The sequence below is a fragment of the Dunckerocampus dactyliophorus genome, chromosome 12 (genome assembly GCF_027744805.1).
Source record: "Dunckerocampus dactyliophorus isolate RoL2022-P2 chromosome 12, RoL_Ddac_1.1, whole genome shotgun sequence".
In the NCBI taxonomy this organism is placed as follows: Eukaryota; Metazoa; Chordata; class Actinopteri; order Syngnathiformes; family Syngnathidae; genus Dunckerocampus; species Dunckerocampus dactyliophorus.
This window is the reverse complement of record NC_072830.1, coordinates 26,949,411-26,967,219: the sequence shown is the minus strand read 5'-3', so window position 1 is coordinate 26,967,219 and position 17,809 is coordinate 26,949,411. Positions and strand designations below refer to the sequence as shown.

The window sequence follows — 17,809 nt, the reverse complement described above, 5'->3', positions numbered from 1 at the left end:
GTAATGAGATATTACATTAAAAGGCTTTTTTGACTGTGGTTTATGATTAATCATAATTGACAGTCAATTGGAGGCCATAAAAGCACACCATAATAGGCCCCTTTTTCCCCAGCAGGACTTTTTCTCATTTTATTTTTCCCCAAACTTTCTCTGGAAAAGCCACTTAGCGAGGTGGAACTTTTCAGAATCTCACAAACTTGCTTAACACTGATTGGTGGAACACACTTGCAGCATTTCTGTTCGTACATTTAAAGTTGTTTATCCCATTTGTACAGGCTTTTTTTTTTTTCAATCATTTGGAAAATGAGGCAAACCAAGAGATGCTGTGAGAGGTGTCACAACTGGTGGGTCAAGATGCAAAAATGAGGCGCGGACACGTTTTCAGTGGGTCATGGGCGGAAAAAATATGAAAATAACCTTGCCCTTTTATTCTGAAGAGGATTTTTACTGTAGCGGGTTGTCGTCTATGCCTAGGCCTATACTGTAGGTGGCGACAACATTCTGTAGTGTTATTTGAAAGCCACTGTCATAGAAGACCAGCGAATCTTTATTGAGAACCTCTTGGCTCTGTGTTGCAGTCATTCATATTTAAAATGCATTGTCTTTTCATTCAATGTGAGATATTTTTAAAATTTGAGTTCAAAAATATCCGCAATTTGGGTCGTTGCATGTCAGTACGGGGTGGTGATGCCTCCCGCAGCCAAACCAGTTGAGAAACACTGTATTAGAACACCTTGGGGTGCCCTAATTGACTCTATTTTACTCCTATTTTTAATGACACAATGATCCCCTCCGAGAACTTGAAGCAACAGGAGACATCATGCAGTTTTCAGTCATTCAGAGATTGCTATGGAGCTGGTCCAACGGGGGTCCTCATTTCTCAGGGCGGCCCAATTGCTTGCGCTACACAAATGGAAGTAATGGTGCTGTCATGGTAGAATTGACTTGTAGGCTTGTGAAAGTCCAACTGCAACATATTAGAATGACCAGTATATGTTTTGATGGATTAAAAAAAATATGCTTTTATCATAATATTTTTAATTTATTAAAGTACAATTTAAAGTAAAATTAATTTTATTCTTATATTTCTTTTACTTCATTGTCATTCATTCATCTTCAGCGTGGCCCAACTACTATTTGGTATTTATCGGCGTAATGTTAATCCAAATGCAACATGAACAACGGAACACTGACCTCAACTTTACTGTAAATTCTTTTAAAAGACTTTTGATTACTTGGGTTATCACAATCTTGCGAGATGACAGAACTCTCACAATAATAAATAAATAAATTAATTAATTAATTAATCATACAATAAATGCAAATGAACTCGATAATTTTGCCGGCCTCCAAATATTGCTGTGCGCATTCTTGACTGTTTTCGTCATCTCTCGCCTCCAAACACACAGGAAGAGGGATCACCCTGCCTATTGGCTCAGCACTGAGACGCTTCATAGAACAACAGCGTTTCATAGAACAGCCTGAATGCAGTGAGACCTCTTGTCAGTTAAACAGTCGCATTGTCTCTGTGGGGGCAGGCGGGGCCGCTAGCATAGCAGAAAAGCATTGCCTCGTAAGGGAGCAATGCAAGGTAACGTAGGAGAAATTAGGAGAAAAATAGATGCTTGCAAAACCAAATGCAGCAGCCCCCGTGTGGGAATATTTCGGCCTTAAACTAAATCAAGCAAAGTGAGCCCAAGAACACGAACAAGCAAGTATGCCTAATTTGTTAAAAAGTGGTGGCAACAAAAAAGGCATAAAACAAACTAGATTTTTTTTGCCATTCGCTGGTAAATTTGGAAGAGAACATCTGCAAACAGCAAAGATCTACTGTAGTGAATTTACTGTAGTGAACTGACAGAGAACGTCACGTGTTTGTTATTCAGTGTTTTAATCTGGAGTACATTTGGAAGAACAGAATTGTCCAAAATGAAAAAAGTGTCTGCTTTCCCAACCCCTGATTTATCAGTGAAGATGTTTACTATCCATCCATCCATTTTCTACCACCCTGAATCACAGGACACATACGGAGAAACATGACGATTATGTTTGTCAGTACCTTTCTATACAGTATTTCATGTGCTAATGAAGAGAGTATACTACTTTGTTGTCCACTTTGTGTCCACTGAATGTCCTGGCTGCCTGGTTTGAGGCCAGATGCTGTGAATCCTATCGAATTCTATTCATTTTTACTGGGCCACTTTCTTTTTGCCTGATCTCGCCCGCTTTGACTTACAAAGTCACAAGGAAAAATAGTTTCGAGTCTGTCAAAGGACACACTGAATCGTTCTCGTCACAAATCACCCGACCACTTCAATCCAGCTGATAAGCACATCAGAGCACAAAGGTCGTGCATAAAGGTTTAGAGAGATATTGGGAGGGAGGGGGGAGGCGGCGAGTGAATGGATGTCAGACAGATTGCTGAAAGAGAGCGAGCAAGGGAGAGGGAATAAATGAATCTGTGCGGACTAAAAATAGAGCTCTCAATCCCCACAGCAGAGCTGGGTAAATAGGGCTGTCTTGCGGGTGGTCTCCGGACACTTGTTAAAGACAATGCTATCTCATCCATTACATCCTGAGACAAGGCTGATTGTTGCCAACAAACACACATGCACACAAACATACTTTTCTCCCCACTTTTTTTACAAGAAGAGACTGCAAAGAGAATGTTTGTTCAAGCACACTTTGTGTAAGTGTACTGAGTGTCCCCTACAGCTGCTCAACCCAAAAGGAACACACCGCGTAAGATGGGTTTGGAGGAGGTTAAAAGGAATGAGTCAGTGAAACGGTAAAAAACGGCAAGGGGTTGTGTCCCAATGCGGCTGCACATGTGTAAGGTTATGTTTGAACAGGTTATGTGTCGAGGGATAGAAAATGTGAGTACAGTTTATTCAAATGAGCTGGTGACATTTATCTTCAATGATCCAATTATTGATTCAACGGTGACAAACTTGAGAGGGTTCACATACCTAAGTTGGACAATTTATACCAAGAAAACTCCATTTCTGGAATGACCTTTTATTGTGGCCAGCCTAAGGCACACCAGTCAATCAGCAACAGTACCTTGATATGCCACACATGTGATGGATGGATTATCTCGACAAAGAAGATTTAGAAGACAGATTTGTCAACAACATTTGAGTGACGTAGCCCTTTTCTGTGCAGGGAAAAAGTTTTTGATCGTTCAGCTCATGAAAGATGGGAACAAAAAAAAGTGTTGCATTTCCATTTTTTCGGAGTCTACAGTGTTCCCTCGCTACGTCGCAGTTCACCTTTCGCAGATTGGATGATTTTTTTAAGTGAAATTTTTTAAACAGTACGAACGCATTGTGTCCTGCATGCTTGTGGCGTGTTAGAGCGATCTATTGGTGCTATGCTGTATGTGTCTGTTATTGTATTTACCACTGCTACCAGTAGAGGGTGTTGTATACTCATGTGAGAGTTGAAGACGTGTGCAGCTCCACCTCATCTCAGCATGTGTTATGTGCCTGTGCGAGCATATTAGGTATACAACAGCCACAAAAGTCCTTACTGGCTAAGGAAGAACCCACCCATTGTGTTCTGCATCCTGATTGGCTGTAGACCATTGTCGATCAATCAATCATCAATCAATCGTGCCGTTTTCTGTTGTGGTCGATGGTAGCTAGCAAACTAGATAACTGTGTGAGCTGCTTGCTAACCGCCTATAAACAATAGAAGAAGAAGAACAAGCTAAACGGCTAAGTGAATCTTCGGTTCAAGGAGAAGGACGAGGAGGAAGAAAATACGACGGCAGGAGCGATATGTGTTAACAAGGACACAAAAACGCCAAAAACGGTGCCACAACGAGGCACGGTCAGAGGAGTGAATATGCGTGAGTCACATAATCATTTCTTGTGTCCAACCTCATAGATTGATCATTAAAATTCAAATGAAATTAGAACTTTCAGAGCGTTTAAGCAAAAGAGAAATGTGAGAAAATGTTAATGCCAGTCTGAGAAAAGTGTATAAAGTGGATGGTGAGGGGTTTTACAGCCTTAATACATACTGTACATAATAACTGGAAACAAATAAAGTTGGCTACTTCGCGGATTTCACTTATTGGGGCTATTTTGGGAACCTATCTGTGATAAAAGAGGGAACACTGTATATGTTCTTGAAAACCAGACTGCATCAGAAACAAAATTAAAAGAAGACGATAATTGACAGCTAAATGTGATAGACTGCTCTCGTCACTGTCACTCTACAAAACAAATCTAAGGACGCGTTCAAACTTGTTATTATTATTACTTGTTGTTTGGTTCCGTTAAAATAAACAGTGGCGTGTTTGCTCTGCTAGCGCATTTTGTTTGGTCGAGTGTGAACGCAATCATCCGGACCCTGGTGCCCACTCAACAGGCGGGCTGGTATCGCTGAGAGATGGGTCTCAGTCCGCTTCCAAGTGAACTCTGGTGCGGCACGGTTGCCTTGAGCTCAAATGTGAATGCTACACAGACCACAGACGCAGACTACTGTTACAATTACAGCAAAAAGCATGCAGAAACATGTAAGAGAAAACATGTAACATGTAAGAGAAAATACACAGAAGCGCTGTGTTTCTCGCTCTGGCCTCTGTCTTTGAAAGCACATTTTACAAGGTTCTTGTGAAATCCGAGCTGATAGAAATAGCACAATATAAAAATCACCAACATATTCAACCCACCAGACGGCATTGTGACTTAGATAAAAATACATGAAGAACACAGTTGGACTGTGTATTAACGACACGACAAGACGCATGCCGTATTGTACGCTAACGCAAACGAAGGCCAGATTTTGACGTAAATTTTCAACCAAAAAAACGTACGCTAACCGAGGTTCCACTGTAACTGCTGTGATACGGAGAAGGGGTGGGATTCCATATGCTCTGTTTCTTCCTACTCCTTTTCAGACATTTTGAAGTGTGCAACTGTAAACATGTGATGTACTCTAATGTAACCTTGTACGTGTGTCCGAAATAAGATGATATATTATTATATACAAATTATATGATTATCTTATCTCATCATGTACACTGTATTTCAAAATATTGTTTATTGCAATGTGATATAGCCAACTACTGGACTAACACGCATGTTTTATTGTGTTGTTGTTTTTTTTTTAAATGTTCATGTGAGTGTTTGGACAACATTGCCATATTTTAATATAAAAGCTCCACTGTACATACAATAAGTGTTGTGTTTATGGCATATTTTAGCCACCCAAGCAAAATACTTCATTTTGAGCAGATTAACTTTAGGCAAAGCTCGACTTACTACATATGATGTAAGCACCCAAATAGTGAACATTTGCTTATACAAATAAAGCTCCAGTACTACTGTAGGTTAGAACCGCCAAGGTGGTTGTTATTATTATTGCAGCTGACCTTTCATTCTTTGAGGTAGATTAAATGATATAATAAATGAATAACACTTGATGAAGGTGAAGCTTCTACAGGCTCCAGGATGTCTGGTGCACTTGTTAATCCAGCAGTGCTCCAGGGGTTAATTTTACACATCTGAAACTAAACCGCATGCAAGCACACAAACACTTAAAGGTCAGGTAAATATACGAGCATTTGGAACAGGCAGTTATGGTGGGTCAGGCTCCTGAAAGGCATACCAGAGAGGGTGCCGTAACTTCGAGGGGCATGATGCACGGACTGCAGTGATTTGCAGCTACAAACAAATCCAATTATACTACAAACACACTGAATTAAGAAGGGAAAGAGGGTTGATTATTTTCTCCCTGTCTGTTGTGTACAAAACACGATCTGATTTCAATTTCAGCTCGTTTGCGCATCATCTTCTTGTGACGTGCAAAAGTGTGTCACAAAGACAATTTAAAAATAATACTTAACGCCTTTTGCTTCATCCAAAACATGTACTTTGACCAAACGTTGACAGAACGTGTGCGCGTCGCAAACGTAACCAGCCTAGTCCGAACACAATGTAACTTAAATTGAATCGCAAAAGACTATATTGCAAATGAGCTGGCCTCTGCCTTGACACGCAATGTGAACTTCAGTGTATTTACGTGTTACAGTATTTCTCCATCTCCATTTCTCATGAAAGTTTAAACAACTAGAAAAGCACTCGGAAAGCGCAGACCTCCGCCAAGCGCCATAGTTTCCCCCGATATTGTGATTCACACCAAAATAATAATCCTACATTTTTGGGATCAGTCTTTGATATTTTGTAGAATCTGTTGAAAACTTGGCCTGTATTTTTTTTGCAACTGCTCTGACCATTTTTTTTTGTGGCGTTATATGCACAAATCTCACAATGTTAAAGAATCCTTTAAAACATTCCTGGATCCAGACGGTGATGCGGATCACCCTCAAAATTGAATCAGTTCTTCCATATCCCATTTCCGACAGTTCCTGAAAATTTCATCCAAATCCATTCTCAAATTTTCAAGTTATTTTGAACACAAACTGATAAACGCCAGCAAAAACATAACCTTGGCAGAGGTAATAACAAAAGTGACACTGCTAGTAAATCAGAAATACGAAGTGATGTCCAGTTCCACTGATCTATTTTTTCTTTTCTTTTATATTAATCTACTTTTTCTAATCACTACACTTTGGAAACTGTTTTTTTTACATTCTGCGGAAGGCGAAGTGTGTTACTGCAGTGCTAACTAACAATGTTTTAAAGAACACAGTGTTGAGTCTTGCACGGAGTTTGAAGCAATGTCCATCCAGGAGCCCCGTGCAAGATGCATCGCTATTTTGGAGCATGTTTGTGACAGTGTAAGGTAAGTTTAAAGCATTTATAGCGATAGTTATAGATGATATAGCCATATATATTAAAGTGATACTTTATTTTGATATGCAAATCGGTTAGAAAGAAACTTTCAGTTTTGCTTACCATGTCACGCTTTTGGTTCCCTTTCAGGAGGCTGACCCATATAGGCTATTTTGATTCAAAAACCAATTTCTGCCCAGGCTCTTGTGATAGCGTAGTGCTACGTTCACAAACCTCCACCTGACCGCAAGTGTATATGTGTCAAAAATAATCCTAATTAAAGAAATCAAAATCTGTACATGTGAGTCATACCGCACATTCACAGCCACCTAAGTGTTAAAACCATTAACAGGTGGGACGTTCCCAGAAAGTGCTCTAGGGTTGTATCAGTCCGTAATACAGTATGACACAAAACAAAGTCCCCCTCCCAGAACAACCTACAGTGTTGACATAGTTGTTGGTAACAGACACTGGATGTTGGCATGCTGTATTTAGCGCTTTTATCGAGTATCGTAAGACCAGCTGGTACTTTTGCACAGTACACTTGTCCTGTACTGAAGCTCACCCCCCGGGTGACAACAGAGACAAAACCAGAACCAGCAATGTAATCACTACAGGCTTCAACAAGTGTCCACTCAAGATGCTTCAGAGTCCAGCAACAGCTGTGAAAAAGCAGACATACAGTACACAGGCACGAATAGATGAGTGAAGCACCTTTGCTTTTCACTTTCACCTGTTCTGCACAAACCCCCCCCTCATAAAGCATCAATATATATTTATATTATACATGATATATTTCTTCTTTGTCCCAATTGTTGCAGCTTGGCTCATGTCTTTTCTCTCTGTTTGCTCTTCAGAAGCACTCAGTATGGCCATTTGTTCCTCTCTACCCCATTTTTTCCATTTCCACTGACCCAAATACACGCCCAAAACACACTCTCATGCTCCCTCTCCAACACACTTAAAGCTACCCAAATAAAATGAGGACCTATAATAAAACAGTAAATGCAAAGCCAATGAACCATAAAGAATTCATCCCTCTTTGGTGCGTAACAAGCATTACGACTGACAGTTTTCCTCACAAGTGTGTGTTCCTGTTTTGGCTGACAACCAGATGAGCCACACACTCTCACATGAACTACCTACACAGCCCTAAATCCTTAACAGACAATGAACTTCACCCACCCTTCACTCTCTTCTTTCTCCTTCTCCTTGGCTTTACGAGACTTGTGCAGGAGTCCGATCAGAATAACTGCAGCCCGAATGCCGGCTTTTTTGTTGTGCAACCGCCCTCCGGTCTGAGACATGGTGGGTGCCTCCAGGATGGGTTCAGGTGACAATCGGTCCAAGGTCAGGCTGGTTCCAGGACTCTTGGGTGCCAGGGATGGCTTGGTGGTCGGCTTCCGGGGGTCCAGTGTGAGGTGTAAAAGTCAACTTCTTAAATCTTGAAACAGTGTCTCCTTTTCTGAGACAGATGACGGGTTCCTCAGATCCAATGTTGCTCTGAGAGGAAGGCTTCTGAGTTGCTAGTGATGCCGAAATGTCCAAGTTGCCACCGTTGGCACTAGACTCTAGCCCAAGGTGAATTATCTGCATCCCTGGCTCCTGCAGTGCATCACTGCATCCTCCTCCCGTAACACAACATGTTTTTTGATGCGAGCATGAAGAGTTTTGCAACAGACAGCCTGGAGGACTCTGTGGCACTGCATCTCTCTACCTTATCTTCTCTGCCCCCCTCTCCCTCTTTCACTAACATGCTCTCCTCTCTCTCTCTATGTGACTGCTGCTGCTGTGCTTCCTCCCTGCTGTCCTCTAAGCCCTGTCCTCTCTCTTAGATTGGCTGGAGTCAAAGCAAGCACCGCCCATTTCTCCTCCTTCTCACGGAGGACGTCCCCCTCCCTCCAGCTCTCCCTGCCCGTGTGTGTGTATAGCTTTTTGTTGGCAATTTAATTTTAATGTCCCTTGTTCCATGGAAACACACAGACACAGATACACAGACACACACACACGCACACACACACATTAAGTCGTGCCATTCCAGAGACATTAACTGTAGTTCTCTGTTCCACATTGGCCACACAAACTCTCACCCTTGCATCCGCTTGAAACCTACAACTTACGGGTTTTGTGCTAAAATTATAGCTGTGTTGACGCGTTAATGTCTCCACGACGTAATAAATCACTTCAATGTGTGAAACCGTAGCATGTTCATTATATGCTGTTCCATTGCCAAGGACATCAGAACTGAAATGTTCTCGAAATTTACTTTTTTGCCACCCATTATTCAAGCGTCATTAAAATCTCCCGCTTTTATGTTAGATTTTGGCAACAATGACATGTTTTATATGTGAGTGCTTCAAATGCAATTTCTTCTTTCTTCTGTCTGGAATCATCATCCGCCAATCCACAGAGAACTGACAGGAACAGGAAGTCAAACAGACACACGAAGAAAATGACTCCCCAAATGGCTCTAAAGATTGAGAGAAGTTTCTATTCACGTAACACCATCACCCGCTACTTCATTTTCTACCACTTATCCTGTTTAGGATCCCAGCTGACTAAAAGCAGTAGATGGATTCCACTCTGGACTAGGGATGGTAAATTCGATTCCTTTTACTGACTCGAGTTTTTGTGAGTCACTCGAGTACTCGATTCACTCGAGTCGGGTGTCAGCATGCAAAAAACTAAGCAAAGACCTCAGCGGCACGTTCGGATGTGTCAGATCTGCCTCTTAAATAATGCAAGACAATGGACCAAACTTAAAGCACCTTTCTGCAAAGTTTTGTGGTTTCACCGCAGGAATCCACAGTATTATGCCACTATATGCCATTCAGTTTGTAAAATGATGCTATAATGGTCAAATACAATCAAAAGTATTTTTTTCAGCCTTATGTATGAAAGGCAATCCCGTGAAATCTTGTTTGCACTGTAAGCCGGTTGGTACAACTCCATTCAGAACATGAATTAGGCATCTTGCCACATCCAACATGACGGTGACGTCGACAAATGATATTCAGCGCTCAGTGCGGCGTCTACGTCACTCGAGAAACTCGTACATGCGCAACACGTCTGAGCCCACATCAGGTTCACGATTCACTTGTCGGCCCCCTCATGCTGGTGTAGGTTTGCGAGTACCCGGCGAGCAGCGGAAAGGAGAGTTGATTTGAAGCAAGGAGCAGATCTGTTGCTTTTTCTACGGGGTTAATGGAGTTATACAAAGGCGATGAGAGTAACAGTTGCACAATTAATGCCATGTTACCTGGTTTTGTTATAATTTAGCTAGCGGCAGCACAGTATGTGAACGAGTTAACAGAGACGAATACCCGCGAGTCCCGGTTCAGTTAAAAAACATGCAAGTTTTGAATGATTCCATCTCTACTCTGGACTGGTCCCTAATTGTCCATATTGTCTATAGAGTGTGATTGTGAATGGTTGTTTGTGGCGATGTCTGATAATATCGGCCAGAATAAAAATGAGATATTGGTTCATATTGGTATCAGTTTTTTCCGCCGACAATGATATCACCGCACGAGTGATGACGTGCTCCACACGGCAACAAGCTTGCTAGCTCAGTTCGTGTGCGGTGTGGAATTATTTCCAAGTTTTGTCTTTAGATTGTAAATATGCAATTTGCAATGAAAGCGCTGGATATGCGAGGGAGGAGTAAAGCGCCTTCCTTTAACACAGTCTTCCCTCGCTACATTGCGGCTCACCTTTCGCAAACAATGTTTTTGTGCTTTTTTTTTTTTTTTTACAGCATCTGAATGTGCATTGTGTTCCTAGTCCTGATTAGCTAAGGGAGAACCCACGCATTGTGTTCTGCACCCTGATTGGCTAAGGGATGGTAGACCACTGTCAATCAATCTCCTTTGTGTCTTCCTGTGCAATCCAGAATGTGTTCGGCTCGCCAAAGTTACATAAACGTTTGATCGCCGACAACACCCACAATGTCGACAAAACCTTCTGCACCGTCAGGGGCACCTGTGGTCGCGCCCAAATGGCAAAGGAGGATGAGGCGTCGCTGTGTGTGACTGGCGAATCACAGAGTGTGAAGAGTGACTACATAAGTAAGGATTACAGATAATGATGAGCTGTACTCCTTTCATGCTCGTACTCGGCAAAAATGTATTATCCGTAACGGATACTCGTCTAAAACATCCGGATCATCCCTCGTGTTTTTCAAGGAGTAGGAGTGATGTGCTTTTAGTCCAATGATATTGATTCATGATATTTTCTCTAGTATTTGTCTAATTTTTGCCCAAACAGTGTTTATTTGTGAGAAGCGTCAGGCGGCATCACAGCAAAAGAAGCATAATGTGTTCATTCATGACAAGCGATGTGACCTGACGTTAGTTTGAGGGAAGATCTGCTGCCTGTGTTGGTATCAGCTGGGATAGGCTTCAGCTCACCTGTGAGACCAATGAGGACAAGGGGTGTAGAAAGTAAATGAATGAATGAATTGACGCCACACCAGTTTTGTCAGCAAGTGTCCATGACAGTTTGACTGCTTTTTAGTTTTTACTCATTTTTGTGAACACTTCATTTTCCATTTTCTTTTCATTTTCTGTTCATGGCAATGACAACATTCAGACATAGTAGATGTAGGTGGTTGTCCAAAAGATGTAAAATTGACAAAAAGAAACCAAAGTCTGTTTGCTCAGGCAAAGGTTGGCTTTTTACGTCTAACAGAGATGTGCACTTACTGAACAACAATGTCTTTTTCTTGGAATCGCTCATGTTGAAAGAAATGTTATAGTTCTTGGGAGCCTGAAACACGGCCAACATAAAACACACACTTTCATTTCAAGGTAAACGCTGCCTCTTGATTTATGGGAGCAACGATATGACTCTGAAGACGGAGAAGGACACACGCATAAAATTATACTGACCGTATAAAAGCCCGATGCAGTAAAAATATACTCAGTGAATCTATTTGCACGTGTGGTGGGGAGGCTAATGACAATAATGAAGAGGTAAATTTTGTTGGATGGCTCAAATGGATTGCCTGACTCATTCGACACAGGATAATTAGAGACAAAGACATCTGCAGCGGAGATGCTTAAGTAATTGTGGGACAGCAACCAGGGAATAGATGCAGCCCAGGAAACAGAGCAAGCAAACACAACAATTAGATAGACCTTTTCCCTCCTCATGCATTGCTTTCCCTGCATCTCATCAGTGCTATAGCAACAGAGCAACTGCCAAAAAATATGCCTGAAGGACCCCAAAGAATAACAGCGCATGAAAAGTCCACTGCTCTGTTAAATTCACTTGAAAAAAAAGTCTGCGTGATTGACACTGACCCCAGCCACACGGCTTAAAGCCATCTGAGCTTTTCACACGTGGAACATGCACAAGAGTCAACCGGACTATCAAACCTATCCTTGGGACCACCTGTAATCAACAAAAAGTAGACGTAAAAACACACACTCCCAGTCTCACATGCATTGCTGGCTGGTACATTTTACCTATCTTATTGTGCGTCATCAAGAGGGGAAACGAGACACCTTTATCAACACTTTGTTAGTTTCCCTCGACCCCCTCCCCCTCCTTGCTTCAGTCACACATACCCACCCACAGGTGTGACAATGTTCCCGTGTGATACACTTAGGTGTAGCAGCACTGAGCAGTACTGTCAAAACACAAAGTATGGAGCAAATATGTTCAGCTTTACAAAGACAAACACAAACGGTGCAGCAGCTCTTGCCTCAGACTAATTTCAGGTCGCATGTCGTGCGATGAATGCACACACTGCAATGCAAGTTAAAGAAAAAGTGCCACATTTATTTTAAATATTTTATCTCCACAAAGAGTCATGCCCAATGAAAGGACGACGTCTTCCTCCCTCCTCACATGACCAGCGCTCATTGCAAATTGAAGATATTGTTTTGAGAAGATATTGATTTGTTAGATGCCGTCTGACAGGATGTTGTTTTGTCTTTGGGCTCTCGACGGCTGTGTGGTGTGACGCTGAGGTCAAGCTCTGTGCGAATGTAAAGTGTCTCCCGAGCTTCATGGCTGCCGTCCTTTCGTTGCGTTGAGCTTGCAAAACATCACAGGACATCTTATTAAGTCCTTCGGCTACTCATATTTACAATCCAAAGACCAAACTTGGAAATAATGCCACATAGGAAGTGAACTACTGAACTAGCAAGCACGTCATCACTCGTGCGTCGATATCTTTATCGGTTTAAAAACCGCTACCGTTATAAACCAGTACAGTAATTCCTTGTTTATCGTGGTTAATTGGTTCCGGACCCGACCGTGATAAGTGAATTATCATGAGTTCATAAACACCCAGGACTTGATGGAAAATGTCCTTTGTGCCAATAGAATGTAATCGAATGAGGCGTGGATGTTGAGAGCATGTAAATTTTGGGACACATCATCAGGAGTGTATCTTTGAATGACTGGGTGTTTCGGCCGTTTGTGTGTCTCATTGAACATTACAATAACATTACTGACACCTAGTGAGTAGTGTAGAATACTACATATTCACAGAGTCTTTGAATGCGTTTTCTGAATGCCTAAATATTTGTATTTTACTTGATTTAGCCATTTTTATGCTTGGAAATGCTTTACTGTGAAAAAAAATACATTATGCATATTTTTGACTAATAATAGGCCATAGTCAACCACAAAACAGCACAATTTATTATTATTTAATACATTTTTGAAAAAGCGTGACAGAGCGAAGCCAAGAACCGCAAAGTGTCGAAGGACGACTTTATCTCTTTTCCGACCAATATTCATTATCCCTCGGTTATTTCCAAGCTCATGCAGCACAGCAATTCACGGCAGGTGCGCTCTTTTTCAGTTTGAGAGACAAATCATCACACGCCATTTGCATACTGTTGAATCCGAGCCCACTTTATGCAAATTAGCAAATTCAATGCCTCTGAAAAGTCATAGATAATGATGTAAAAAAATCAGCTAAAAAAAAAAATACAGAGAAATGATTTGTACTGCATGATTTACCTCAAAGGTTTTGCAGAAATAAATATGACCATCTCTTACCATGTCAATGTTGCTGTTTTAAAATCCTTCAGCCTATTTAGGAAAGTATTCCTTCATTTAGGTATCTGCGGTCAGTAGGCTCGGCATGAAGGTAACTGTCAAACATCCCTCAAGCATTCAACAAAATGGAAGCCAAACAAGCTGTCAAACCCCAAAAGCTGCCGTCCAGCAAGTGTGATTACACCAAAGCATGACTTACATTTCACAGTTTAAGTAAGAAATAGCAAACTTGCTTCAGAAAATAATACAGTGGAACTTTGTTTTTTGTCATTAATTTATTCCAAAATTGCAAAAGGTCAGACGAAAACCTAAACGTATGAAAACCGAATCAATCTTTCCCAGAACTCCTGCAAATGAAATGAATCCATCAAAAAATATTAAAACAAAACTGCTTAGTTTGGGCAGTCGACTGAGTTTGTTAAGTGCACTGTTTGGACATTTGCACATTTTTATGCAATCATTTTCGTAGAAAACCGAATTATACAAAAAGTGGGGCATACGACAAACTGAGGTTCCATTCTTTTGGCCTGCAAATGCAAGGTGGAATAAAGACACAAAACAAATGTCTACCACTGAAACATCTGGAATTGTGTGTTCCAATCAACACAACCGTCTTAGTGATCCCATCAACACACGAGTCAATATTCAAACCATAAACGTAAGGTCCCAGCTTTTGCCTTCAGCGTGGAAATGTGTTACTATGAAGACAATATTTTTAGCCATACTGTATATATACTGTATGTACAATGGGAAAAACTGTCATTACACCCACATGAACTCAAAATAGAAGACAAGATGGAGCTGCTGTCCCCTACAAGCGAGAAAAGGCTTCTAGTCATCTGTGAAAACTTTCTGTTTTTAGTCTGGCTGTGTGGACATTTTAGCCCTTTTCAGTTGGACTGCTGTGCAATGATTTTTGATCATTTCCTACAGTGTGGAGATGCTTTGGCATGCATACTTCCAGAACTACTGACTGAGGAAATATAACGGACCCTCCTAAGACAAACCCAAGTTATTCTTGGATGCTATTTTTAAAACCAAATGTCCCATTTAGATTAAGTACTGTATAATTGCCATCATCAAAGCTTTTGTAAATGTACACGCAATTTTTAAAAATCATTTTACCAATAAGTTACTTGGCCTCACTCAACAATTTCACAACATTTGTGAAATAAATTCTACCACTAAGTATGTTCAAATAACAAAACACTTTCTTCTTTTATAACAAGTGACAACAGTTTGTCTATTTGTCAATCCTCCATTTCTGAAGTCCATATTTGAAGGCTTTGCTTCTGTCTTCAGCTGGCTCCCTGATTGGCTTTTGTTGTGTTTCATGTGACACTCATGAAATGATTCCACCTTTGTAAAACTGTGGCTTGGTTTTGTCTCGGTTATCGTATGACAGTCATACAGTCAGCCTCGCAAACTAGCCGAGGGCCCAAACAAAGCGTCCACACATTGGTGGCTCAGTCTCAGTGAAGAATGTAATGGTGGTTCTTTTAGAGTTGGGTCACAAAAAACAGTATCCGGCCAGGGAATCGCTTAATCATCGTGGGTTTGGGTGTTTTTTTTGTTCATATTATTTATATAATCATATTATTTCTTGTTGTAAACATGTATTTGGTTTTCGCACGTTTTGGTTTTCGTCTGACATTTTGGAACGGTTTAATGACTGTATTTTTATTTTTGTACCAGGCTTAATTTAGAACTTAAACTGTACAGTAATCCCTCGTTTATCGTGTTTAACTAGTTCTATACCCGACCGTGATCAGTGACTTCAAACCTGCAATAAAAGCCTATTGTTCCGATGATCAAGTCTGGTGCTTGTGTGTCTCACGAACACTACAGTAACATTAATGGCACCGAGTGACCAGTGTAGAATACTACATATCATCAACGTCCTTGAATGCATCTTCTGAATGCCTTATATTTGTATTTTAGTTGTTTTTTTTTAACCATTTTTATGCTTGAAAATGGCTTAATTTAGGCAAAAATAACTTTTGATTAAATGTACATATATTTTGATCAATAAAATGCTGTATTCAACCACGAAACAGCATTATGTATGAATATATTTTTTTTAATCTGCGAAAATTCAACTGCAAAGTGGCGAGGGACGACTGTACTCCTAAAAAAAAGCCTTGAATACACAGTGTACAGAATATGAATTTAAGAGTAGATGACTTGTTATTTTGTCCAAGTAGTAGTCTAATCCATACCGTCCATTGAGTTGTTGATACCCCTGGTCACGTTCCGTGGATATCTTTAACTGGACTAAACTGTTTTCCTTCTTTGTGTATTTTAGTAAAGGGTTGCAGTCACACCCTCACTTGAAACATAGTACCAGTTACACGGGCCAATTTGAGCACTCAAACTTTACATACAGTACGCATACAGTACACACACACACTTGTGTCTGCCTAAATGGTACCAAGAAGTCTCCCCTGCGACCTCACACAAGATCCATCCAATGTCTCCCAAACAAACAGATGCCAGTCTGCAAACGTCACCTCTTTTTGCAGCCCTGACAGCATAGCACATAAACATAACGCCATGTAACCCTACTCAATGGCATGCATTTGCACACAGACACACTAACAGAGAAAGCCCAGCTGCATGCAGGCTGGGCAAAGTGACCTTCACAACTGCTGCTGAGTAACTGCTTCATTCCCAAGACACGCACACACAAACACACACACGCACATGCACAAAGAGCTCACATTCTACCTTCTCCAACTCAATTCTGTTTTTCAATTCACTGCACAAGAATAGCAATACAAGCTGCCAGGATACTTGCGAAATTCCTTTTCAGAGTGTATCGAGAGGAGGGAAAGGCTTGCTTATAATCAAGTCAGCAATATATATGAAATAGAAGCAATAATGTTAAACTGGAAGAGGCGGTCGCTTTTTGTAAGAGCTTATTGCTGAAATGCCACGTGTGCACATGAAATAATACTGTGAACCCGGAAAGTAAATGAAGGCAAATGTCACCTTTTGTGTCTTTCACCGAGTGCAAGTATGGGCATGCACGCAATGTAACATTTGTCAAATGTGACTCAACACAAACATATAAGACATAAACGGACTTACATACGAGGAGAAAAGCAATCACAAGTGATGGCATGCAAGACCTTCTTCGAATACTATATTCCATTTACTTGTGTCTCTGTATCAACATTTGCTTTTTCAATATTTGCAGCTTGCTTTGTTATTATCAGTCTTTGTGTTCTCTGGCTCTGTTTACCACGTCAGGACCAGCTGGAACTGGATTTTAAATAAGTGTCCATTTGCAGGCACGATCAAAATCTATAGAGGCGATGGAGGCATCAATAAGTTGTCTGTCATTGAGCAGATTCTCATTTCTTCATTGTGCTTGGCGTCCATCAAGATTTCTCAATAAAACTCACACTAATCATATGATTAGTTTGCTGTACGTGCATTAAATAATTGTGTTAAATTCAAGTCTACCACCCCCACACATGTCCGACGATATCACCCTACCTTGTATTTAGGGATGTTCGATAATATCGGCCAACCGATATTGGCATAAATATTACATTCCGGTTCATATCGGTATCGGTTTTTCTGCTGATAAGGTTATCGACGCGCTGATGATGTGCACCACCCAGCAACAAGCTTGCTAGCTCAGTATGTCCGCCGTCTGGAATCATTTCCAAGCGTCGCCTTCAAATTGTAAATATGTAATTTGCAATGATGTAAGGCGCTGTCATCTTCCGTCAGCAGCAAAATAATAAGAACTGACCAGTTTTATACTTTGCATCTTTTCTGATATGTTTGTGCCACATAGAGAAATGTAAAGCTTTCCAAATTGCATCATAGTCAGCATTGTTTAACTTGATTCTTCTTTGTGAATTTATGAAGACTCAAGGATTCAATATTAGTAAACGACATTTTTCTATAGTTAGAGCATAGAAAACCTGTTTATGATTTTCTAAATACGGGTTTGAACATGATTAAATCCCTGTAGACATAAAATAACACCTCAATAGTCATTTTTACAATTGTATTATTTTTTTGTTTACATC

The 17,809-nt window shown here is 40.8% G+C and overlaps 1 protein-coding gene across 11 annotated transcripts in view; it reads right to left on the bottom strand.

Annotated features, from left to right (window-relative positions):
- Positions 1-17,809, bottom strand: part of LOC129190911 (rap1 GTPase-activating protein 2-like) — a 100,280-nt gene that overhangs the window by 39,872 nt on the left and 42,599 nt on the right. For 2 of the 11 annotated variants that reach the window (XM_054793679.1, XM_054793682.1), the window contains exon 1: positions 7,932-8,536. The exons of 8 other annotated variants lie outside the window; for them this stretch is intronic. In XM_054793679.1, coding sequence (XP_054649654.1) covers positions 7,932-8,053 — 122 coding nt within the window. In that variant the 5' untranslated portion in view covers positions 8,054-8,536. Of the gene's footprint in view, positions 1-7,931; positions 8,538-17,809 lie in introns of those variants that run through there. One more of the 11 variants, XM_054793685.1, reaches the window with a different exon arrangement.